The 26,500-nt window shown below is 43.4% G+C and overlaps 1 protein-coding gene across 1 annotated transcript; it reads right to left on the minus strand.

Annotated features, from left to right (window-relative positions):
• Window positions 1-1,418: 1,418 nt before the first annotated feature.
• On the minus strand, window positions 1,419-25,031 carry dpysl4 (dihydropyrimidinase like 4). The gene is made up of 15 exons (XM_041974698.1): window positions 24,894-25,031; window positions 21,972-22,060; window positions 21,695-21,879; window positions 21,446-21,610; window positions 20,380-20,441; window positions 20,145-20,225; window positions 19,971-20,039; window positions 6,858-6,978; window positions 5,952-6,108; window positions 5,737-5,878; window positions 3,952-4,036; window positions 3,792-3,877; window positions 2,645-2,824; window positions 2,191-2,356; window positions 1,419-2,037 (listed from the first exon to the last, which is right to left on the minus strand). The coding sequence occupies exons 1-15, from the start codon at window positions 24,930-24,932 to the stop codon at window positions 1,946-1,948; spliced, it is 1,719 nt and encodes a 572-aa protein (XP_041830632.1). The 5' UTR covers window positions 24,933-25,031; the 3' UTR covers window positions 1,419-1,945.
• Window positions 25,032-26,500: the final 1,469 nt, after the last annotated feature.

Consider the following 26,500-nt stretch of genomic DNA (forward strand, 5'->3'; position numbering starts at 1 on the left):
TGGTGTTTGTGAACCTTCTGATTTCATCTGTCTGCTTTTCTGTCTGCAGCTGGAGGTTGCAAAATTAGGAAAAAGGGTTGACCTGGAGAGTAAATTGACCTTATTGGAAAAAAATTTTTTTAAAGAGGATTTATAGAAAATAAGAGGATCATTTTAAGAACGGCCATTCAGCACACCGATCAGGAGTCAATGGAACTAACACCACCATGATGACTCCGGACTTTCCCAGAGACGCCTCTAGTGGTCATTAGTGGTCCTGCATGTGAAACCCCTTTCTGGTTGACTTTATCTTTCAGATCAGGTGGCTACACGCATTTTATAAGCACTCTATGATGCCAACACTGATGCTAACACTGACACTATTACAGCACAGATAGAAAAAGGTAATTCAAAAAATTAGAAATTGAATTCTTTACAAATGAGCACACCATTAAAAATCAGATAGGTGGGGGCGGGGCATTGCTGTGACATCACCAACTGAAGGCCCTGAACAGTCCCATGATCCTGACGGCTGCGGTCATAAGAGCTCATGGTTTATTTTCTGACTCGTCTAAACAGGCCCATTTATCATTCTAGGTATTTCAGCTAGCAAGTTTTCACTTTCAGAGCTGTGCAGAGCATGAGCACTGATCTGAGCAAGACTACCTGTTGAAAGCTCCTGGGGGTGGGATCATTGTGTTTAACTCTTGTGGGGTGTAGCCTAACAGAATTGCTGTTTGCTGACTACTGTTGTATGAATCAGCACCATCCACTGTGTCAGCCTGATGAAGTTAAACTCTAATTTGCATCAGAACCAGTTCATAGGGAACAAATGGAGAAAAAAAAAGCCGTGATTATGTTTCCACCTGGAAATTACAAACAGACATGACATGTAGAGATAACATCCATGTCCTGACGGGTGCCGGGTTGGGACACCTGTCAGACGAGCCTCAGAAAGAAAACAGGAAGTGGTCATACTTGTGCACACTGAGTTCTAATTCTGGTGGAAGGGACAGAACATTCTGTAATTTCAGATGTTTCAGAACAAGCTGAAAATGATCCCAAATACTAAATCAGCAGCACATACAGCACTGCTGCTAGGGAGAGTAATTTTCTAAATATTCAGAATGAGTTACAGTAGTATTGTGTAAAGTTTTAGGACTAATTGGAGTACTTCCAGAAGTGAAGTGAACTATAGTATTGATTGTTTCCATTCTACTTAAAAGCATGCTGCTGGTATTTGCTTGTTTTAAAACTAGATGACAGTGTTTTCAAGAAGAGAACAGGCAGAAATGATATTTTAGTGTTTGGAAACTCTTAGAGGACAGCACTGCTTCTGGCACTAATAGAAATCAAAATGTCAAAAGTACAAATTAATGGGCTTTATTAGCAGCTCTTTAGTGTTTTCAGACCTTTTGTTCTTGGAAACTATTAACAAAAAATTTTAAGAATGGTTTTTGGGTTTACTCCTGGTGCAGTTAGTAGTAGTAGTCCATGGCAGTATGATTGTAGGAAGGTATTGAGGTATCACAGCATAACAGGACCTTGCAAACAGGTTGCAGTGGTATCTGGTTTAGGTTAACACTATTGTTTAGTTTTTTTTTCAAAATTGCTTTGTGTATCAGTAGCAGCTGTAAGGTTGTAGCAGGTGGAGGAGTAGGGTCAAGTGACTAATTTTATTTCAGGACTGAGCGCTGAAGTTGGTTTGAGAGTTCCATAACAATTCCAGTACTACTGTTACCAGGTTTTTATGTTGCAGAAGAGGTTCTTCTACTGAAATTGGAGAGTTAAATGAATTAAATGAATTAAGGGGAGCTACATACCTACAGCTGTGGGCTATATGAAGTTCTACTGCTTCTGAAGTTAAACAATGTAGTAATAAATGTAGTTGTGGTAGGACGTGGCTGTGTCTTGCAGTAACGGAGACTTTTTAATACTTTAATGACACAGTTGAAATCGTCCCGTTTTAAGATAATGATGTAATGTTGGATCGTCCTCCAGGGGGCGCCACAATCCTCTGAGCAGATCGACGAGGAATGTGGTCATCAATCTGAGCCCCTGAATGGAAAGAGAAGAAGAATGTCTAAATAAATAAATTCCAGAATGTCATGATTTCTTCCTCTATTTTTCTCGTCTGCAGCTGCCAGCTTCTTTTCTCACTTTACCCAGAATGCACCTCACGCAGGCTGGAACTATTACCGATCATCTTACCTGCCAGAGTAAATCCTGATTGGTGGAGGTTTCGTGGGCCAGTCTGTGTTTTTGGACAGGTAGGCCCCCTGGTGGTTGGGGTAGGTGGGACAGACTTTGTCATACAGATGACATCATGAACTGGACCATCATAGTTTCCACGGGGGACGCCGCGAGCCTCCGCCATCTGACATAGAAAGATCGAACAGCCAAGTCAGCAGATCAGTTTAGTCATCAACCGGTTTATCATCCTACAGAGTTTTTAGTCATTACCCATAAACTACCACTGGACTTTAACTGGTGAAATACTGCTGGACTTGGTTAGCTGGTGAAGCAGCTGCTAGTTATCTGTAGTTATCTGGTTAAGCAGTCGCTAGTTATCCAGTGAAGCAGTTGCTAGTTATCTGTAGCTATCTGGTTAAGCAGCTGCTAGTTATCTGTAGTTATCTGGTTAAGCAGTGTCTTGTGAAGTTACTTTGCTGCGGGCTTTTATCCTTTTGTACACGGTGTCGGGGAAAGCTTTTCTGGGGATGAAGCGACCTGAACCTTCAGTCACGCTGAGTTTCCCTTCCTCCAAAATGACTCGACCCCCACTGATGACCACAGATGGAATGCCTCGAAACTCCAGACCTTCAAAAATGTTCACTTCCACAGTCTGCACACAGGGGAAAGCATCTGTCTCTGATAATGAAGATGAGGTTTGACTGATGAATGAAGCAAGTGATTGGCAGGTGTCTCTTTACTAGACTCACAGGCTACATTCACACTCATCTGATTCTTTTTTTAATGAAATCCGTTTTGAGAAAAAGGAGATCACAAATGTTAACCATGGCCTTTGTGGAGCAGTGGTTCCTACTTCTGAACAGAGGCACATACAGACAATGCCGCCGAGTTTGTCTGCAAAGTCCTGCATGGCTCCGGTTTTACCAATCCGTATCCGTATTAGGATGATTACCAAACCCCACCCATGGAAATCTTCTGGAGAAATCTGGACCTGACCCGACAATGCAGAATATAAAACTCGACCTGCACGTTCACACATGCTAATTGTAAATACACCCCGTCCCTCCTTTTACTGCTTTACTTTGCTTAATTCGTTCATATATTTAAAGTGATGGTGTCAATTATTTGTGTTTTTTGTTTACAATAAAAAAAGAGAAGACAACAACACAGTAAAAATTGTGAAACAGCATAATCATGATTGTCTTCTGGGACGTCAAAGTAGGATGAAACACTGAATGACCATTCAGACTGAGGTCGCTTCCACACAGATCGGATAGGTATCCCATCTAGGACCACATAGTAAAGTGGTCTGGGTTGGATTTAAAAACATCCCATTGGCGCCGTTCACACTGTCATTAAACAAATCGGATATGAGTCACATATAGGCAAAAACATGACAACTGAGCTGCAGTGTGAACAAAGCCCCAGATTGGTAAAGGACTCTAGTTTACAGTTGCTTATGGCTAGACTACAGTGGGGCAAACCTCTTTTTTATTGTCTCATCACTTTATTGCATGTGTTTCTAATGTTTTTATCATTTTGGTCATTTTTGAAAAGCATTTTGTGATTTTAACTTTGAAAACGCTATATAAATAAATGTTACTTACTTATTTACTTACCAAGTTGTGAGTCTTTGCAGAAATGGTCCGTGTCTCCTTTGGGTTCCAGATGACAACATCAGCATCAGATCCAACAGCGATCCGTCCTAAACACACATCACATGGCTCAGGTTACTGATGCTCAGGTGTTTCTGGAGCACTTTCCTCCACCATGTCATACCTTTACGTGGGTAAATGTTGAAGACTTTGGCAGCGTTGGTGCTGGTTACTGCCACAAACTGGTTCTCATCCATTTTCCCAGTAGACTGCACACACACACACACACACACACACACACACACACACACACACACACACACACACACACACACGAAGAATAAAAACAAATCCAACAATGACATATCTGACCTCCTGACATCAACGTTTCAGCCTCTGCTGGAAGTTTTCCTGCTTCTTGGAAAAATCGCCTTCCTTTCTTTACTGGATTTAAATGAACTTGAATGAAAAGATGACATAACCTTCACTCTTTACTTGAAATATCCAGAGCATGCCTTTATCAGGAGCCATCAAACCAAATGTGCTGAATCCATAAAGTTATTCTACTTAGGTTTTTGCCCCTTAACAGTCTGCATGATGACGGCATGCCGTCTGGGGTGGGAATCTTGAAGAAGACAAAAAACGATTTGATCTGATTCAGATGCCCTAATAAGACTATAAAAACATTAGTGATGTATCTTTTCCTTAACCCTTTCTTATATTATGGTGACAACCAACAAAAAAGAAAGCTGGTTCATCTGTTGGTTAGCGCAGGACTTCTGTTTCCATCAGCGTGAAACATGCAGCTGCATCAGATCCTAGCCGTCTGTGGTTGATCAGAATTCTATCAGAACTTTTAACTAGTTCTTTTATGTGTATGCCCCTACCATTCTACATGCTGTTGTGGTTGTATTACCCACAAGACCCTGCATTGTAGTCCACCTCCTACATGCAATGCTTTAAGACATTTGTTTATTATGTGCTTACATAATTACCTTTTAATTGATCTCCAGCCAATTACTTTAGTTACAAAGAGATAAGTTTTAATTGGAATAGGCCATTAGTTGACTTTCTGTCTCTTCCTGGCTCTCCTGAAAAGCATGGCAGACATGTTATAAGTCCTCTAAACTTGATCTGTTGGCATCCACAGAGACAATGCCATGGGTAGGAAGAACTATAAAGGTGATGTATTATCAGGAAATTGTGACAAAGTGAGATTTTGTAAAAAACTGTTTATGCTTGAAAGACTGCAGAAACTGTCCGATAACAGCTACATTTAGCTAATTTAAGGACATATTTTAGTGTGAAGTTGTATTGATCACTATGTACAGAGAGATATATGGCTGAAGTACAGACTGAATGTACTTTGTAATATTTTGATACAGTTTTTACCAGACATTAATGAAGAAGTGTGAAAGTAAATGTGAACCTTAAGACTGTGTTTAGCTTAAACATACTGTACAAGAATACAATACTATATTGGATCACTTGTACAAAACCGAGATGAGTCTGTAGGTGGACCAGAGTTCCCAGCTTTGATCCAGATGGGAGTTCGTCCATCCTACCTACCCAAATGATCTGGACTTTCCAAGCAAACAAAGCCAAACTTCTTCTACAGAGCAGCTTTTGCTGCTGTGTTGGTTGGACTTCACGCTCAGCTATCGTAACGTGCATGCCACAGATGGTCCGGGTTATTAACCTCCATCATTTGTAGTCCCACCTTCTGTGTTCCCAAACATTTTATTATGAGATAGCAAATAGATTTTCTAAACATTGTTACATTGTTTCAGAATTGTGCAAGTCCGCATCGTGATGCATCTAAAAGACTACCTTTTCCCCTCCCCTAGCAATGACATACCACTTCCAGCAAACCCTGAGGCATTGTGTGATCTGTGGAGGCCAGACAGAGAGATGACGACCTGGATCACACTGGTGTGGGACCAGGTGACGTCACCTGATATCATCTCACCACAGCTCTGTCCCAGACCACCGACATCCTCTCCTCAATGCCGTTGGTTCCCTCTGGGATCAAAGTGAAGTCGTCTTTCCCGACAGCTTTCTGGGCAGTGGAGAAGCCCGCCTGAGCACTGGATGCCACCTGGAGGTCTCCACTGGGAAACACAAGCACCTGTTAGATTCCTTGGGATGGTTTAAGTAGACAAGGAGGCATAGCTGATTACTAACCATGCCAACAGAGATGTAAAATACTGCGGGGTAGAAGGATCTGGGTTGAGGGGTGGGCTCATGACAAAGGCAGCAGCCATGGCCCAGTCTTTGGCCCAATAATGAGAGCCATCAGTGGCCAGACCGGCTGTGATAGGCTCTCCATAAATTACCATACCTGGAGACAGAAACAAGCAGATGTTCAACCAGAAGGTCCAGGTACATCTTAAATGGTTAAAACCAGGATTTGATGGACTGGGTCAAAATCTTAGCTTATGCTGACTCCTTTCATCAGATGCAGTAGTGGGTAGAGTCAGTGGAAAAATATGTCACTCAGGTACAGGAAATGACCTCAGTCCATGAGGCCAGGACCGGAAAAAGAATCCACAATATGACCCAGTTTAACTACAGATCTCACCTGTAATAAGAGGAATCCAGATCTTAATGTGGACCAGGCTAAAGAAGGGAACAGACTACTTCTATATTATACCATCTGATGTCTAGAACCATGTCCAGTAGGTCTAGAACAATGCCTAGAAACTGTATCTAGAACTGTATCTACAACCATGTCTAAAACGTGTAGTATGTCTACAACATGTCAACTTTGTTAAGAACAATGTCTAGAACCTATATAAAACCATGTCTAGACAATGCCTAGAAATCGTTTCAAGAACCATGTCTACACATATGTCTAAACTATGTCTAGAACTGCATCTACACCCATGTCTAGAAACTGTGTCTATAACACTATCTAGAACCATGTCTAGTATGTCTAGAACAATGTCTGGAACTAAGCCCAGAACCATGACTCAGATGGCATCAGGATCAGAAAACCTGCCTGTTCTGGTCTACAGTAGTCTGACATAAATCTAGACTTAAATCTGTAATGGCAGAACCAGAAGTGACTGTTAATGAGGAACATATCACCTTTCTTCCTGGCTTTGGCAATGACATCAGCAGCAGACTTGCTCATCACCTTGGTAACATATAGTGGACAGTTGGCTTGTTTGGCAATGGTGATGGCCCGGTACACCGCCTCCGTCTCCACCTGGACACATGCACACCTGTCAAAGCCAATATGACCCTGCAGACCACCACGTGTTTCTGTCCAACACTTCACACCTGCATTGCAACATTTCCACTCATGGTCCAGAACTTCTTGCAGCACTTACCAGGTACAGCAGGGCTCAGGGGGCCTATTCCAGAAAGGAGGTTAAACTTAATCTGAGTCTAAAAAGAAACTCTGGGTTAACTTACTACTACTTACTTACTTAACTTAGCTGAGTGACTCTGAGTTTTCAGTTCCAGAACAGCTGCTGTGTGTTGGTTCAATCAGTTCTAAGTATCTTTACCCAGAGTTGGGAACCACAACAAAAAGAAATAATCAATGGAACCCTGGTACCTGAATTAACCATGAAAACCGTTGACAAAAAGCTAGTTAACATCTTAGGTTAAGCAACTCATAGTAAAATTAGCCCTGATGACCAGCAGTGTTGGTGAAAATTTTCAGTTGATGCACTGTCTAAAAATTACACTTTACAGTGTATAATGTACAGTGTTAAAGAAAAAGGAAGTCTAAAAGTCAGAGTAATTCTAAAGATCTGAGTAAGATATTACCCAGTGTTAATAAAAATTTTACAAACTGTAAAAGTCCTCTGGGAGACCCCACCGTGTTCTGGGTTGTGTTAGACTGACCTTGTCCCTGCTGCCACTTTGCTGCTTCTCCCCTCTGCCTGCATTTCTCTGCCAATATTCTTATTTTTCTACTCTAGGAATTTATGACCAGCAGCTCCTGGATCCTCATTAATCTCTAGGACTGTATTCTGTGGTGTATGTGGTTGGATACTATTTTTTAAGACTCTTGTTAATGCTGTTCACTCTCCTCCCCTCATACAGGAGATTCAGGAGTCTGAAATGCAAGACAACCAGACTCAGAAACTCTTGCTTTTGCGGAAGGCAAAGAATTTCCCTTACTGGGAAAATGACAAACACTTTGAATCTTGAATCTTATCAGTGTCATGTCAGCATGGCCTACAAATAGCAGAAGCCTTATCTATAGTTACGTAGGAGCTAAAGCTAACTAGCTGCTAGATGTCTCCCCTCTCTACAGATGACTATTACAAGCTTCTACAGAAGATCACCATGCTGGAAAGAAAGATCAAATGGCTCCAGGTGAATGTGGAAGTAAATGGATTGTGATGAAGCAATACAACTTTACCTTTAATAAAAAAAACAGCAGACAAGATTTTGCTAAAAAACAGCTAATTAGCACAAACATGGCTGTAAAGAAACAGGAGGACAATGTAGAAGGCAATAACTCTTTCACTGATAGTCCTCCCTGGAATGCTCTTGGTGCAAAGCCAAAGAGTAAATCATCTCACAGGGAAATGGGAGGACAGGTAACAGACAGAGCCCAGTTTGCTGAGATTAGCGACACGACTGGCTGGCCTGCTCTGCCATCCAGACCAAGCACATCCTCAACCCCTCTCATTAGCAAGACACAGTCATGGCCAGTTGTCAGAAGGAAAACTAACTAGTCTCCTCCTCATCAAGCAGACATGCAGCTACAGAACAGGTTTGCTCCACTGCTGCGGGATTCTGGATCTACATCTGGTGACCGAGATGAAATCTCCCTACACACCAGTGTCAGGCCAAAGAACAACTCAATAAGTAAAAGCAGACAACTGAGCCTCAGACTCTGGTTGTTGGTGACTTTGGTGTTAAAGACATGAGAAACGTGTGGAAAAAGTACTAAAGTACTGAGCTTTCCCAAGGAGATGGAATCAGATGTGGCCGCGCCCCTAATGGTGGAAAAGCTCATCCTGCATGTGGGGAGATGGCCAGATGGATTCTGGCTGAACAGGTCAGGAGTGAGGCTGTTCGCCTCCAACCTGGTTAATTTTCTGAACAGACCCTGTTCCCTCGGACCAGGACAACAGACAAGAGAGACCCACACAGCCCCAGGGCCCACCCCCCTTGCCTCCAAGACAGAACCAAACTCCTCATCTGTCTCCAGCCTGATAACAGCCCAGCATCTGATGGATCTGTGCTGGTCCAGGCTGCAGCTATGTGGGTACTCATGGCTCTCTTCAGGATAAGCCGGGGCCCGACATGCAAGTGGTTTCCTTTATCCCTGTTTTAATAGGCAACAAAAAGACTTATAAATGCTCAGAAAAGCCATATTTACCCAAAACATTTTATACATTTATCACATCTTGTGTTCATTCCTCATCTGCCTCAGCCTGCCCAGAATAACACCTGGACAGGTAATGTTTTAAGCACCCCGAAGCTAGCTTTGCTAAATGTCAGATCTTTGGCTGGAAAAACATTTTAATCAACAATTTTATTACAAAGCACAAAGTTAATCAAGTTTTTCTCAGAAAGCTGGTTAGACAGAGAAAATAATGCTTGTTCTTATAGAAGTGATCCCTCCAGACTTCAGCTGGAGCAAGATCACATCATAAAGGTTGAGGAGGGGCTGTTTGCTTTAATGACTCCCTCCAATGCAGCAGATACCTTAGAAAAACTGTCTCTCCAGATGCCCTCCCCTCTCGTGTGGTGTTCCTTGATATATACACAGGCCAACTAAACACTGAGCAGCGTTTCTGATGACGTTCTGAACTGCTGTCATTAATCTGTCGACTCTGACGGTGTAGTTATTATTGGTGGTTCCAACATTCATGCTGAGAACCCAGAGGACAGAGGGACCAGAGAACTGTGTTCTTGATAACTTTGGTCTAACTCAGCATGTGGACCAGAGGACCCTGTCTGGATCTGGTCATCTCTAAAGATCTGAATATTTCACAGGTTGTGGTGATGGATTTTGCTCTGTCTGATCATTTGTGTTTTTTTTTGTTTGTTTTTTTTGTTGTTTGTTTTTTTTTTGAGACGCTGTTATTGTCAACAAAAAGCTAAAACAGTGTTTTTTAAGAAATGGTACATTGGTGAAAATCCCACTGAATCCCACCAGCTTCGCCAGTCTATCCAACCGGGCCTGAAATGAGTTTGCTTCCTTCTTAACTGACTAAATCCAGAAAACAGGCAGTCAGCCAGTGCTTCCATGCTAGGTGCAGGACACATATCCCTGTGTCCACTCAGAGACAGGAACACCGTGATACACTTTTCTCCAGGCAGTCCTAAAAACCTGGATGAGATCATTGGACATCTGAAAACCACCACTTGTTGTCTTGATGCCCTGCCAATCGGGTTTTTTAGGAATCCAATCCACTTTATTTATAAAGCACATTTTAAAAATAAAGACAACTCTCCAAAGTGCTGCACATTAAACATCAACAATAATCAACAATATTGATTTAAAATAATTAATTAAAAAATAAACAGATAAAATAAAAAAAAAAGATAAAATAACTCCTGTCCTAAAAAAAACTCCTCTACCGTGGTAGAGGAGTTTGCGTGACCTGATGATCCTAGTGGCTATGCTGTTGGCTTTATGCCTCTGGTAGGGTCACCCATGGCAAACAGGTGTCTAGGAGAGGGACTAGACGAAGCGCAGGTCAAAACACCCCTATGATGATGATAAATCATGGACCCAGGTTTCACTTGCCCGGACGTGGGTCACTGGGACCCCCCTCTGGAGCCAGGCCTGGAAGTGGGGCATGGAGGTGAGCACTTGAGTGGCCAGGCCTTTGCCCATTGGGCTCGGTCGGGCTCAGAGTGACATGGCCCCAACCTCCCGACGACCCTCCCTCCTCTCACCACCTGCAGGAGGGGCCATAGTGGTCGGGTGCAGTGTGAGGTGGGCGATTGCCAGAGGTGGGGACCCTGGCAGTCTGATCCTCGGCTGCAGAAGCTAGCTCTAGGGATGTGGAATGTCACCTCTCTGGTGAGGATGGAGCCTGAGCTGGTGCATGAGGTTAAGTGGTTCCGGCTAGATATAGTTGGACTCATGTCTACACATGGCTTGGGCTCTGGAACCACTGTCCTTGAGAGGGGCCATTCTGGAGTTGCTCCCGGTGAGAGGTGCAGAGCAGGTGTGGGCATGCTCATTGCCCCCCGACTTGGCAACTGTACGTTAGGGTTTACCTTGGTGGACGAAAGGGTAGCCTTCCTCCGCCTTCGGGTGGGGGGACAGGTCCTGACTTTTGTTTGTGCTTATGCATCAAACAGCAGTTCAGAGTACCCACCCTTTTTGGAGTCCTTGGAGGGGGTGTTGGACAGCACTCCTTCCGGGGACTCCCTCGTTCTGCTGGGGGACTTCAATGCTCACGTGGGCAATGACAGCGAGACATGGAGGGGCGTGATTGGGAGGAATGGCCCCCATGATCTGAATCCGAATGGTGTTTTGTTGTTGGACTTCTGTGGACGTCATGGATTGTCCATAACAAACACCTTGTTCCGGCAAAAGAGTGTCCACATGTGCACTTGGCACCAGGACACTCTAGGCCGCAGTTTGATGATAAACTTTGTCATTGTGTTGTCGGACTTGCAGCTGCATGTCTTTGAACACTCACGTAAGGAGTGGGGCGGAGTTGTCAACTGATCACCACCTGGTGGTGAGTTGGCTCAGATGGTGGGGGAGGATGCCGGTCAGGCCTGACAGACACAAGCGTTTTGTGAGGGTCTGCTGGGAAGTTCTGGCAGAGTCCCCTGTCAGAAAGAGTTTTAACTCCCATGTTCCGCAACGCTTCAACCATGTCCTGGGTGAGGCGGGAGACACTGAGTCCAAGTGGGCTTTGTTCCGTGCCCCTATTGTTGAGGCAGCCAGCCGCAGCTCTGGCCGCAAGGTCGTTGGTGCCTGTCGTGGCGGTAATCCCCGCACTCATTGGTGGACACCAGCAGTGAGGGATGCTGTCAAGCTGAAGGAGGAGTCCTTTCGGGCCTTTTTGGCCTGTGGGACTCCAGAGGGAGCTGATGGGTATCGGCAGGCTAAGCGGAATGTAGCTTCTGTGGTCCCCAAGGCAAAAACCTGGGCATGGGAGGAATTTGGAGAGGCCATGAAGAATGACTTCTGGACGGCTTCGAGGAGATTCTGGTCCACCATCCAGCGGCTCAGGAGGGGAAAGCAGTGCTCCATCAACACTGTGTACAGTGGGGATGGAGGGCTGCTGACCTCAGTTCGGGACGTTGTGAGGCAATGGAGAGAATACATCGAAGACCTTCTCAATCCCACAAAACATCTTCCGATGAGGAAGCAGAGTCTGGGGAACCTGGTGTTGGCTCTCTCAATTCTGGGGTTGAGGTGGTTAAAAAGCTCCTTGGTGGCAGGTCCCTGGGGGTGGATAAGGTCCGCCCAGAGTTCCTTAAGGCTCTAAATGCTTTAGGGCTGTTTTGGCTGACATGCCATTGCAGCATCACGTGGACATCAGGGACAGTTCCCCTGGACTTGCAGACTGGGGTGGTGGTCCCCCTCTTTAAAAAAGGGAGACTGGAGGGTGTGCTCCAACTACAGGTGGATCACACTCCTCAGCCTCCCTGGTAAGATCTATTCAGGGGTGCTGGAGAGGAGGGTCCGTCGGATAGTCGAACCTCGGATTTAGGAGGAGCAGTGTGGTTTTTGTCCCAGTCGTGGAACAGTGGACCAGCTCTACACCCTCTTCAGGGTCTTGGAGGGGGCATTGGAGTTTGCCCTGGGAAAGAGGCCCCGGGGAAGACCCAGGACATGCTGGATGGACTACATCTTGTGGCTGGCCTGGGAAAGCCTCGGGATCCCCCCGGATGAGCAGGTAAATGTGGCTGGGGAGAGGGCAGTGTGGGTTTCCCTACTTAGGCAGCTGCCCCCGCGACCTGACTCGGGTTAAGTGGCAGAAGATGGAAGGATGGATGGATGGATGGATGGATGGATGGAAAGAGAAAATAAGTTAAATTAAAAGATTAAAAATGAAATACAATAAAAAGAAGTAAAAAGTTAACATAAATGAAGTGCATAAAATAAAAATAAATAAATGACACAGTGGACCACACAACTCACATGATGTTAAAAGCCAGAGAATTAAAGTGTGTCTTTAGACGGGACTTAAAGCCTCAACTGTGGAGGCAGATCGGACCTGGAGGGGCAGTTCCAAAGTCTGGGGCTTACTTCAGAGAAGGACCTGTCCCCTCTAGCTTTAAGTCTCATTTTAGGCACCATGAGCTGGGACCGGCCCTCAGAGCAGAGATGGAGTGTAAATTTGGAGGCAGTCGGTAATGTATTTGGGGGCCAGTTCATTTAAAGCTTTAAACACAAACAATAAAATTTTAAAATCAATTCTAAAATGTAGAGGCAGCCTGTGCAAAGTAGCTAAGATATGGGTGAGTTGGTCGCATTTCCTGGCCCCGGTTAAAAGTCGTGCTGCAGAGTTCTGGACTAACTGCAAATGGGAAAGTGTGTTACTGCTGATGCCGGAGTAAAGAGCATTGCAGTAGTCCAGACTAGAAGATATAAAAGCACAACCTGTTCAAAAAGATTAAAAGATTTAAAAAGATTTCACTTTTGATAAAAGACGAAGATGATGAAAAAAATCGATTTTAAAACAGCATTGACCTGTTTGTCAAGTTTAAAATCACTGTCCATTTTGACATCAATCCTTGACATCATCTGGACAGTCGAGTAGGGGTGTCAGCGGGCAGTAGCTGTCTTTGACGATTGGCATGCAAATTTGGCAGTCATTAGCATAGAAATGATAAGAGATGCCATGTTTTATAAAAATCTCCCTGAGTTGTAGAAGGTACTGGTCAAAAAGAATTGGGCCAGGGATAGACCCCTGGGGGACACCACAGATCAGAGGAGCAGAAGGTGAGGTGGAGTCCCCGAGCCTCACTGAAAAGGACGTTCCACTCAGGTAAGATTGAAACCACTTCACAGCAGTCCCCCTGACAGCGACACAATTTTTCAAATGAGATAAAAGAGTTGCATGGTCTACTGTGTCGAAAGAATGTTTTAGCATGCAGGGCCTTAGACATCTTACAGATTGGAAACGTGTCTCTGCTTTCAGGCGTCTTCCCTCAGACCCTAAAAACAGCCGTCATCAAGCCACTACTGAAAAAGAAAAACCTGGACTCGTCCCTCATGAGCAGCTACAGGCCGATATCAAACCTCCCCTTTCTTAGTCAGATTATAGAAAAAGCTGTCTTTCAGCAACTACACAACTTCCAGACACTAAATACTTGTTCTGATGTCGACCAGTCAGGTTTCCAGCCACACTGCAGCACTGAGATGCTCTAGTTCAGGTCTTTAATGACATTACTGCTGGAACTTAGTGCTGCATTTGACATGGTCGACCAGAACATCTCACTAGACTGGCTGGAAAAGTGGGTTGGACTTTCTGGAACTGCTATTAACTGGTTAGAGTCCTGTTTAAAAGACAGGGACTACTTTGTGTCTATAGGAAACTATAAATCTGAGCGAACCAAAATAACCTGTGGAGTTTCCCAAGGCTCCATCCTGGGCCACTGCTGTTCAACATCTACATGCTGCCACTCGCTCACATTATGGAAAACAACTAAACATGTTACCACAGTTACGCTGATGACACACACATCTACATAACCATCTCACCAGGAGACTACAGTCCGATCCAGACTCTGATCACCTGCATGGATCAGATTAAAGATCAGATGGGCCAGAACTCCCTTCAATTAAATAAAGACTAAACTGAAATAATAGTTTTTAGAGTCAAAGGAAGAAAGATTAAAAGTCAGTTCTCAGCTTCAAACAGCAAAGTTCAAAACTACCAACCAAGCCAGAAACCTGGGAGTAGTCCTGGACTCAGACCTGGGACTGGTCCTGGACTCAGACATGGGAATAGTCCTGGACTTAGACCTGGGACTGGTCCTGGACTCAGACATGGGAGTAGTCCTGGACTCAGACCTGGATTTTAGCAGTTATATTTAGACAGCTGTGAAGTCGGCCTGTTAGCACTTAAAGAACATCTGGAGGATTAAAGGACTGATGACTCAGCAGGATTTAGAAAAACTGGTCCATGCATTTATCTTTAGTAGACTGGACTACTGTAATGCTGTCCTCACAGGTCTCCCTAAAAAGTTAATCAGACAGCTGCAGTTAGTCCAGAACGCTGCTGCTCCAGTCCTCGCTAAGACCAGGAAAGTAGATCCTAGAACTCCAGTCCTCACTAAGAACAGGAAAGTAGATCCTAGAACTCCAGTCCCAACTAAGACCAGGAAAGTAGATCCTAGACCTCCAGTCCTCACTAAGACCAGGAAAGTAGATCCTAGAACTCCAGTCCTCACTAAGACCAGGAAAGTAGTTCCTAGAACTCCAGACCCAACTAAGACCAGGAAAGTAGATCCTAGACCTCCAGTCCTCACTAAGACCAGGAAAGTAGATCCTAGAACTCCAGTCCTCACTAAGACCAGGAAAGTAGATCCTAGAACTCCAGTCCTCAGATCATTACATTGGCTTCCTGCTGCTAGTTTACAAAGACCTGAATGGTTTAGGACCAGAATCCATTCAGGATCTTCTGGTTGGTTATGGAGCAACCAGATCCCTCAGGTCATCAGGGTCAGGTCTACTTTCTGTTCCCAGAGTCAGAACTAAATGTGGAGAGGCAGCGTTCAGCTTTTATGCTCCTCACATGTGGAACAAACTCCCAGAAAACTTCAGGTCTGCTTACTCAGCAGTTTTACTTCAGGGTTAAAACTTTTCTATTTGCTGCCTTTTATCGGAACAGCTGTTAATTCCCCACACTGGAACTTTATTTCTATTTTATCTGTTTTATTTCAGGTCTTGTTTTCTTTCTGTTTTTATTTTATTTTTTATTTCTTTTACAGTTTGTTTTTACTATTTCATGATTTATTTTTTATTATTGGCTTCCTGCTCCTCACTGTGATGCATTTAATGTTTTATGTAAAGTACTTTGACTTGTCTTCTATATGTAATGTGATGTAGAGATAAACAGCCTTGCTTGCACAGTTTTCTATTGCAGGGAAACAAGTTTTAGGAACCTTCTAGTCCAAGCTACAGTGTAGGACAGCTTCGTTTTGATGTTCATCTTTCACCACAGCTGCTTGTGTGATTTGAAGTTTAAAATTCATAATGACATAATGATGGCGGAGGCTGCTATGCAAGGCACTAACCACGACCCATCAGGAGCAATTTGGGGATCGGTGTCTTGCTTAGGGACACCTCGACCTCCAGGCAGGGTTCGAACCGGCAACCCTTGGGCTGCAGGGCAACCACTCTACCCACTGAGGCATGCCACCCTTTTCTTTGATTTGTATACTGATTTTTCCTCTTTTTTACCTACAAACCCACCACAGTAGCTTTTTGGTACCTATAAGTCGCTGAGACTAAAGAACTTTTACCAGAAACCGCAACATGTTTCATAGCTTTTTTATCTGCAGCGTTCCGTGTGCGTGGCCTACACACAACTGAAGCCTGTACGTAGCACTCAGCTAAAGCTAAGTAGCTTGGAAAAGTGCTAAAGCTAGGCTAATGAGCAGCAAGATGCCTTCCATCTCCACAGACTATGAAGACCTATTTAAGAAGATAACAGTGCTGGAGGCAAAAGTTTGCTGCCTTGAAGTCAATATTGAAGCAAATAGACTGTATGGAAATTAAAGAATATTGTCATTGACCCACAATAGCGGAGTTGAACAAGCTAATAGACAGTTAAAAGGCACTGGTTACACTGCTAAGAAAGAGGCCGCCTCTGTGTATTACAATAAATAATTGGGTAAAAATCCTCCCTGGAACTGGTACAAAGCCAGAAAGTAAACCCTGCCTTCTGGAAATGGGAGGACAATGTATCACAGGCCGGTGCAGCGAGCTGAAGTCTGAGATGAGACCGACTGGCCTCCACTCCCTACAAAACAAAGGACCTCTTCTACCCTCAACATGGTAGGAAAACAGGACAGGACACCCAGACTAGGAAGGATGACAACAAACCTCCAAAACACCTGAATGTGAAACTACAGAACAGATTTGCTTTGCTATCGGAGGACTTGGGATCCTTATGGGATGACCATCTATCCCAGGACTGCGAGGTGAGCACTGGAAGCCGGTCAGAAAGGATAAGGCCACAGGGAGAGCTGAAGGCTGGGCTTGAAACTCTGATTATTGGTGATTCTGGTGTAAATGATGTTCAATGGATGTGGGAAAGAACACCGACATCCTCTGCTTTCCTAAGGATCTGATCAATGACCTGCAGGAGAGGATTCTGGAAGCTGTGGCTGATCACGTAGATGTGAGAACCATGGTTTTACATACAGGGTCCCATCACCAATCTGAGGCTGTGAACCAGGACTTTGCTGGACTGTTAGACCCAGCGAGCTCTCTGAAAGCAGCTGTTTTCATCTGTGGACCTGGGCCCACATCAGAAGAGGAGAAGAAAAATTCAGTAGATTACTGGAACTGAATAACTGGCTGATGTCGGCATGTGCTGACAACAAACTGCTTTTATTCTATTCTATTCTATTCTATTCTATCCTATTTTATTCTATTCTACAGTCATTTAGCAGTTATCCAAAGCAACTTACATTTGAGAGTAAGAACAACACAAGCAAGAATTCAAACAAGATGCGACACTCATCATTAAGTGGTAGTCAGACTGCTTTTTAGAGAGATTTTTTGTAAGTCATTTTGTTGAAATACAAGATCACAAATTCATTAAACAATATCAACTTTGGCGTAAGTGCAGCTTATTCAGTACTTGGTTGAGCCAAAGAGCTGGACAAATCATTCTGAGTAGAAGAGTTAAGCTAAGTGCAGAAATTCTCCGTAAACAAGTTTTACATGTTTTGTGAACGCAGACATCTTTTTATGGCAAATGGATAAAATTTTAACAAGTCGGGTCAAACTTTTCACCTCCAACCTTTTCACTTCCTGAGTCATCCCTCTGCACTCAGTACCAAGACTGAGATACAAGAGGAGTTATCTCATAAGATGGACCAAACAAAACCCAGTGGAAACCCAGAGTAGGAGCTGCATTTGCCCCAACTGTGCCTCGAAAAACAGAGGCATCAGCAGAGACAAGAGGATGGATCTTTATTTGCCCCAAATCCCCTCAACAGTACCAAAAACTAGGATGACACTCCAACCTACCAAACCCCAAACAAAAGTAGCTCAGTCAGAACACAGAGAGCTGCTTTCTGGAAGGTTTCCAAGTAGAGTTAACATACCTTGTAAGCCACAGCATGCCCCCAATCAAAGGGTAAACTATTCTAAACCCATTAAGTTAGCTTTATTAAATGTTAGGTCATTAGTAGGGAAAACATTTTTAATTAATGATTTTATCTCTGAACACAACCTTTAATTTTTGTTTTTAACTGAAACCTGGATTTGATAAGCTGCTCTTATCGAATCAAGCCCTCCCAACTTTAATTTAATCAGTGAGGTCAGACTGAACAGAAGAGGAGGAGCAGTTTTATTTAAGGAAACATTCCAGTGGAAGCAGTTATCTTTTGGAAATTTTACTTCTTTAGAATATGTGGCTCTTCAGCTGAAAGCTAATCTCAGATCAATGTTTCTGGAAATTAACCGAGCACCAGGACACTGTGCAGCATTTCATGATGGTTTTAGTGACCTGCTGCTACAATCTAATTAGATTCTGACTGTGTAATTATTGTTGGTGATTTTAACATCCATGTTGACAACCCTCAGGACAAAGTGACTAAAGATCTGGGTAACAGTCTGGAGAATGTTGTGCTGACTCAGCATATAACAGAGCCCACACACATTTAAGGACACACTCTAGACTTAGTGATTTTGAAGGGTTTCGATGTTTCCATGGTTACTGTGTGTGATGTGGGCCTGTCTGATCGTTACTGTGTTTTCTTTGAGATACGATTCCTGTTCACACTAATGTCTCAATGGAGGTGATCACAGAATGGTGTATAGCTGAAAACATGAATGGGATGGTTAACCAGATCTTCTCTTTAACACCTGCCCTGTCAGGGGGTTCAGCCAATGAGCTTGCTGCTAGTTTTAATGCTAACATGTTAAATATTATGGATGCTATTGCTCATGTTAAGGTGAAGATCATCTCTGGGAGGAAAAAGTCTCCATGGAGAAATTCCACACTGGTGAAAAATGGAAAAAGAGAGTCGGAAAGCCGAGCACAGATGGAGAAAAACACATCTACAGGTTCATTATGACATAAAGAGAAACTTCACTCTTATAATTTACACCTGAGGAAAGCAGGAAGTCCTGATTTTCTGACATTATTAGTAAAAACTATCATAAAGCTCGGGTCTTATTCGCTGCTGTGGACAGGATAACAAACCCTCCTGTGTCAATAGCACTTGAACTTTATTCCACCAAGGCTGCAATGAGTTTGCCAAATTTTTCACTCAAAAAATCCAGAATATCAGACCAGCAGCTGGTTCATGAGCAGCAGGTTCAGGAGACATACTGGTCACCATTGTATTACCAGATTGTAAATTGGTCTTTAATTTTGGGCGTCTTCCCAGAGCTTCTAGAAACAGCTGTAATTATGCCTCTGCTAAAAAGAAACAATCTAGACACAAATGAGCAACTACAGGCCGATCTCAGATATTCTTTTTCTAAGTAAGATCATCAAAAAGACATTTTTTTATTCAGCTAAATGACTTTTTAACAAAAAATAACTGCTATGATGTCTTCCAGTCAGGTTTTAAACGGCACCACAGCACTGAGATGCTCTGACCAAAGTCATTAATGACATATGTTTGAATACAGACGATGGAAAAATATCAGTCTTAGTCTTACTGGACCTCAGTGCTGCATTTGATACAGTCGATCACAATATATTACTTAAACGACTGGAGAACTGGATGGGCCTCCCTGGCGCTACACTGGTTTAAATCTTATTTAGAGAACAGGAAGTACTTTGTGTCAGTAGGTAACTTTACATCTGAACAGACAAGAATTGCATGTGGAGTTCCCCAAGGTTCCATCCTGGGGCCTCTTCTGTTTAACATCTACATGCTCCCACTGGCACAGGTCATAAAGAACAACATTAGTTACCATAGCTACGCAGATGTCACACAGATATATATTACAATGTCACCAGGGGGCGGAGGCCCCATACAGGCTCTTGGTAAATGCATTGAGGAGATTAATGACTGGATGTGTCTGAACCCCAGGTGTGTTTCAGGTGTGTTTACCACTTCAGGATGAGATAACACGTGTCCTTCAGGTCCAGTGATGCCAAGACTCAGAATCTTCTTCTGTTCCTGAAACACAAACCACTTCACACAGGTTGTTTTTCTCCACGTAAACCACATTAAACCAGTTAGAATCAAATAATTCAGAGCTCCAGATTGGGTCGGCTGAATTACCTCATCAATGATGTCACCATTTTCAGCATGGATCTGAGCAATAGCTCCAAGATCCCGAAGGATCCCAAACGCCTCGTAGAGCTGACAACAAAAAAACAGAAAGTAGATTCAGTTACCCTAACACTCAGCACTTTGGTCAACATATGTTTTAAACATACTTGTAAATAAAGTTGACTTAACTTGAAATAACAAACAAAATATAATTACAAGCAACAACAGAGACTGTGAGATCCACCTGAGAGTCAGAACTCTGGTATTTGTCTTTGTAGGCCATGAAAAAGAGGAAAGAGTTCACACCTGAAAAAACAACAAATCAATAAATCAACCAATTAACCGAACCAGACCGTTGTCTTCACCAGTTATTGATAATCAGTTCAGAGGCCTAATACAGGAAGCAGGACTAACGTACCGGATATCTCCCCGTTACCTGGGTGGGCTTACCCAGACAATCAGGATCCTGAGCAGTGGTACTACGAAGCTGGTTATTAACTCAACCCAGGGTTTTCCATCGGGATCTGAGTACACTCATATAAAAGGGGCTTTTAACTCAAAAATAATGCCCACAATCACTGGTAGAGTTATGTTGGGGGGGGGGGGGGGGGGGGGGGGGGGGGGGGGGGATAAGCTACATAAAACAAAATAAAAAAGGGGTTTGCACTGCTAGCAAAATATAGACAAATTTTATTTTATAGGAGCAATGGACAGATGATAAACTAACAGACATTTCATACCACAAAAAGACAAAAAAGTGATGAGTCGTGTTCTAACTGGTGGGTAATGAAAAGAGACCACCATGTGGTGCCTGGCCTAAAATATCAGCATCTGGGAGTATGAAGCCAAACAAGTTATAATGGCAGCTGGAGAAGTCTCATCCTGAACACGATGAACACCACCGCAGAGGAATGGATCATCCATCTGCTAATAAAATGGTTTTAACTTTAATCGAGGGAGGGGTGACATTACTGAACCGCTGATCTAAAGGATGCATCTGTCCCTAAAAACTTCCTCTCCTCAAGCCTCCTCGCGCCATCCACCAACAGCCTGGACAGGAGGGTCTAAGAATGGGCAGGGCATTTTCCAGGAGATCTGTCAGGAGGTGGAGCTTGATACACAATCTCTGATCCACAATAGAACCTGCTCCAGACCGGCTTCAGTGTAAGTTACTATGGTGATTGACCCGGTAAGAAGTGAAGCAGCATTGTACACCAGGAAACCCCAGGTAAGCCCAAAGTTACCTGAGAAAATCCAGCTTCCTGGTTCAGGTCTCACACCTTCATCAGTAATTGATAATCAGAACAGACCTTTGTCCTTGATGAGTGTCTCCAGTTCCTCAAACAGCCCATCATGCCAGCGCGTGATGTCCAGATGGAGGGAAAAGTCACAGCATGCCATCTGCTCTGCCGTCTCCTTCCACTGATCAAACGCTGACAGTAAACTAGTTCCGGGTTCCACCAGGACATGGTCGACTGCAGACACAAGCATGGACTTGTTAATGTGTTCTGTGCAGAGCCAGGTGGGTTAGTATTGAGAGATTGTTGGTAATCACTGACTGATGGTGGTGGTTCCTCCAGATAAGGCTGCTCTGGTTCCGTGGTAGAAGTCGTCGGCCGGGTTCAGGCCTTTCTGCGGAGCATGCAGGTTGGTGTTGGCGTCGATTCCTCCAGGGATCACCAGCTGACCATATGCATCCACCGTTTTCACTCCAGGAGGGATGATCATGTTTTCTCCAATCTGTCTGATGGGGTAAGAAGATGATGTCAGAGATGATCACCTGGTGCTCTCATACAAGAGAATATCAATCCTCATTCACGATCACCAAAAATTTACTTGATGGTTCCGTCTTCAATGAAGACATCAGCGTAGAATGACTGGTCGTCATTGACTACCTTTCCTCCTTTGATGATGAGACGGTCACCCTGGAGAAAGATAGGAAAGATGCTGAGAATGTGGAGAGGAGCTCAGAGGTTCTGTTTAACCTGCTGAAACTACCAACTACTACTTTTTCTCAGGCAAAATGAGCCAAAAAAAAAGATTTAACCAAAGGTCTTTCAGAGGGATGCAGCACTCTTGAAATTGCCAAAATATTGGGGTGTCATCACTGAACCATCAAACTTATTGTTGCAAATATTCAACAGTAGAGCAAGAAACATGTTGGAAAAAAAGACAAATAGTAAATGCAAACAATTTGAAAGGAATCAAACATGAAGCTACCAGAAACCCTTATCCTCCAGCACTATTATATTCCAGACCTGTAACCTCCCCGGAGATTCCAGAAGTACAAGCTGTTCAGTGCTCAGAGACATGGCCACAGTGAGGAAGGCTAAAAGCCAACCACCACTACACAGCACACATTTGAAATGTCAAGACTGGGCCAAGGAACACTTGAAGAAAGATTTTTCTAAGGTTTCATTGACGAGATGAGACTGACTCTTGATGGACCAGATGGACCCCTGGGAGGATCTGTAATGGGCACAGAGCTCCACTTCGACTCAGACGCCAGCAAGATGGAGGTGGGATACTGGTATGGAATGGTATTATTAATGATGAGCTAGTTGGGTTAAGATGAACTCAAAATGAACTTCCAAACCTACTGCCAGTTTTTAGGAGATACAGGAAAATGTCTTTCAAGAGGTCCATGACTTTTATGCAGGACAACGCTTCATCACATCGAAGTACTCCACTGCTAATAGCAAATAACGGCCTTAAAGATGAAAAAATAATGACATGGACCCCTTCCTCACCTGACCTAAACCCTATTAAGAACTTGTAGGCCCTTCTTAAAGGAGAGGTTTTTGGAGGCTGTGGTTGCTGCTGCACGAAAGGTTGATCGTCAACAGATCAAGAAGCTGACAGACTCCATTAATCGAAGGCTAGGACCAATATTGAGAAGAATATTGGTCATTTCTGATATTTTGTAAATGTCAGAAATGTTTATTTGTAAATTTTGAGTTGTTTGTTTATTATTCTGATGTTAACAGATGAATATAAACAAGTGAAATAGGGGTTGTTTCCATTTTTCATTTAGTTGCATAAAATCTCTACACACTAATAGTTGTCCAATGATTGTACACACAGATTTTCTCCTAAGAAAGCTAAAACCTCACCTGCTTTCTTAATTATTAAGGTTTGAGGTTTATTAACATTTTTGGATTGATCTGCAGCAAAGTTGCTGTTCAATAATAAAAAGAATCCTCACAAATATAACTTGCCTAATAATTGTGCACACAGTGTATAGCTATCTGATTATTTAATCTTTAATTTACTTTTATTCTCATCTTATTGTCTTTGTTATTTTTCTTCATTATTTCCATAATTTAATTGTTCTTTATGTAAATATTATTATTAATAATAGTAATAATTAGTCAGCCATTTGTCTCTCTCCCACATGCCCTGCTCTTCCTCTGCTTGGACCACGTTACACCTAAATTAGTGTCACTTCACTGGCTGCCTGCATTTCAGAGTTCATTTAAAGATTGTTTTATTTGTTTTTAAACCCTGATGGTCTGGTCCTGATTACCTCTCTGAGTTGCTTTGCCCATGTTCGCCAGCCCGGCACCTCAGATCAGCTGATCAGCTCCTTGTGGAGGTACCGAGGTCCAGACAGAAGCCTAGAGGGGATAGGGGCTTTGCGGTCGCTGCTCCTAGACCAGTGGTTCCCAACCTCCTTTACCTTGGGGACCCCCTTCATGCATATACTAAAATGCCATGGATCCCCAGCTCAACCTAAACCATGCTGGTTTTAGGCTTTCAAACGTGAGATTCTCACCATTAATAACGTGCTCTGGTTTAGTCCTGTTCTTTGATAAAGCCAAAGTTAAATGAGCAACATGCAATCTTACTTTTTTCCTTAAAATAGGGACAATTTGTGGACATTAATCACAATGGCTCTCATGTTCAAGGACCCCCTGTGCTCTTTGGGGTATCCCCTTGGGGGGGTCCCGGACCTCAGGTTGGGAACCATTGTCCTGGACTGTGGAACTGTTTGCCTCTACAGGTTAGAGATGCCCCATCACGGTCCAGTTTTAAACCCTCCCTTGGATCTAGCATGAGACTCTTGTTTTTATTGATTCATCATTTTACAGCTTTTGTCTGTTTTTACTTTGCACTTTATTTTACTTTTATTTTATTTTGCTTCTATGCCTCCTCAGCCTTTGTTCTACTGATGTTAAAGTGGCTCTATAAATAAAGCTGAGTTATTAACTTTCATCATGGTCTCCTCACAGAAAAAGGTCCATCACATTAAATAAAACACAGTAAGTTAAAGGAACAAGAGCAAGTCTAAAAAATGAGAAGCATAAGCGACTGAGGGGTTGCAGGGATGAGTGGAGGTTAGGGGGAAGTGGGTTCCAGAGTTGGGAGCAGGGTAACGTGATGTTCCAGGTTCTCTGCAGAACCCTGAAACCTCCAGTTCAGCAGACCTGCTTTTATTCCACCTGCTGGTTCTGACAGGTGGACTCGTTAGAATTTGAATTTCAATCATCCCACTGTCCCCTGAACACAACACGCTACAGGGAACCCGTCTCCACACCACCACCTTTCAAACCCGAACCGAACCGAACTCAGCACAGCAGGACAGAGCACAGAAATGAAGCAGCAACCCTGCTCGGTTCGGCCGATTTCTGGGCCTCTGTCTCAGTGTGCCGCACCGGGGTGGTGATTGACAGGCGGAGCCGCAGCATCCTGCCGCCCGGCCGGTTCATCCCGGGTCTCCCAGCCCGCTCGGTTCGGCTCGGTTCGAGTTGGACGTACCGCGGGTCTCGCGCTGCTTTTCTTGTTCTGAAAGGCCATCCTGATCCAACTCCTATCGGTCAGTTGATCCGATCACACACACACACACACACATACACGCGCGCGCGCATGCAGTCAGCTATTGTTGCTTCCGTCGCCTCTGACGTCACCGTTTCCTGTCTCAAGCTCACAATAAAAGCCGAGGGCTTGATTTTTTTCTCAATAAAAGTCCGTAAAGAGACGTCACCAGAGCAGATCAGAACTGGGTTGGTTCAGATTATATGTTAAAGGTGAATCTGTGACGTCAGCAGATCAGGGTGAAACTTTTATATTGATCAGCTGGACTCAAATATCCACTGTTTTCCTTTTGTGTTTAGAAAAGTATTTTTTATTTTTGTTTACTCCTCCTCATCCCACTGAATCCTCCTTTATTTCCTGTAAAGTTTCAGTATTAATGAGGTTTGCTGGAGACAATCTACTGGTCATCGGACAGCCATGCACACATCGCTGGTCGAAGGAAACATGGAGCTCCAGGTGAAGTTCAGCTGAGCTGAAACTGTCAAACGCAACGCCTAATAGCAGAATAACTCTGGAACAAAATCAGTTCCTACGAAAACCAGTTTGAACCCCAAATCTCCTGAGTATGAGATCGTCACGGCAAAGAAAACATGAAGGAAAAAACGCAGGAACTTGAAAAAGATGGAAATTTATATGATGGCAGTGATAATGTCTTCAACATAAAAGGTTCAAATCAAATAAATAAATTATATATATTTAACAACAAAGCATTTATTAGAGGAACCCGGACTAGTTCTCCATCAATGATCAATAATCATCTATTCTAGCCTCACGCAGGCCTTTCTGATCTACAATTAAACTTTCCTTCCTGACTAAGTGAGCGTCTTCTAGACCAGAAGAACATTTCCTTTCCATTCACCTCGATGTCTGTTTAAAAGCTGGTAGCTGGGAATCAAACCGCCGAGCTTCTTCTGACTGCTTATCTTCTTTTTTAGAGGTGCAGCATTGTTTAGTGATGTGTTGTCCAGCTCGGATGGATGTTCTCTGTCAGTAAGATAAACAGCATCGTAGGAAATATTGATGACATTGATTCTAAATGCTGTAACAATCTGACAAACATCTGCTCTGATGACATTTCTTCTCAGCCGTTGTGTAGCTGAGTAAAGTCAGAAGTTAAGAAATGATGAGACAGAACAGGGTTATGAGGAAAAACTGATAGTTCTTCGCCATCGATGCCGCAGGTCAGAACGAGACCAGGAGTCTGATGGATTCAAGGATTCAAGGATTCAAGGAACTTTATTGTCATACCAGCTCACATTTACATGTTTATGGTACGAAATTAGAACTGAGGTCCCGGTTTGAGCCATAAGAAGGAGGGCAATAAGTGAAATAAAATAAGACATGAAGAGAAAAAAAAAAAAAAAAAAAAAAATAGAAATATAGGCTAAATATAAATAGAATATAAGCTAAATACAATAGAATATAAACAGCACAATTTTAAATAAAATAAAAATAAAAATAACAGTAAACACTAAAGAGCCCAGTTTGCATGTGCAGCCTAGATAAATATGTGCAAGTATGTATGTGCATGAGGTAGTGGTAGTCCAAAG

This window comes from Melanotaenia boesemani, chromosome 21 (assembly GCF_017639745.1).
Source record: "Melanotaenia boesemani isolate fMelBoe1 chromosome 21, fMelBoe1.pri, whole genome shotgun sequence".
NCBI lineage: Eukaryota > Metazoa > Chordata > Actinopteri > Atheriniformes > Melanotaeniidae > Melanotaenia > Melanotaenia boesemani.

What these genes read in the sequence shown, in the direction of transcription:
- dpysl4 (XM_041974698.1), bottom strand. Translation starts at nt 24,932, where the DNA reads ATGGCCTTTCAGAACAAGAAAAGCAGCGCGAGACCCGCG. An exon ending in ACCAGAGTTCTGACTCTCAG is followed by an intron (nt 20,226 to 20,379) that starts GTGGATCTCACA and finishes TTTTGTTGTCAG; the next exon opens with CTCTACGAGGCGTTTGGGAT. An exon ending in GGATAAAAGCCCGCAGCAAA is followed by an intron (nt 2,357 to 2,644) that starts GTAACTTCACAA and finishes TTTCTATGTCAG; the next exon opens with ATGGCGGAGGCTCGCGGCGT.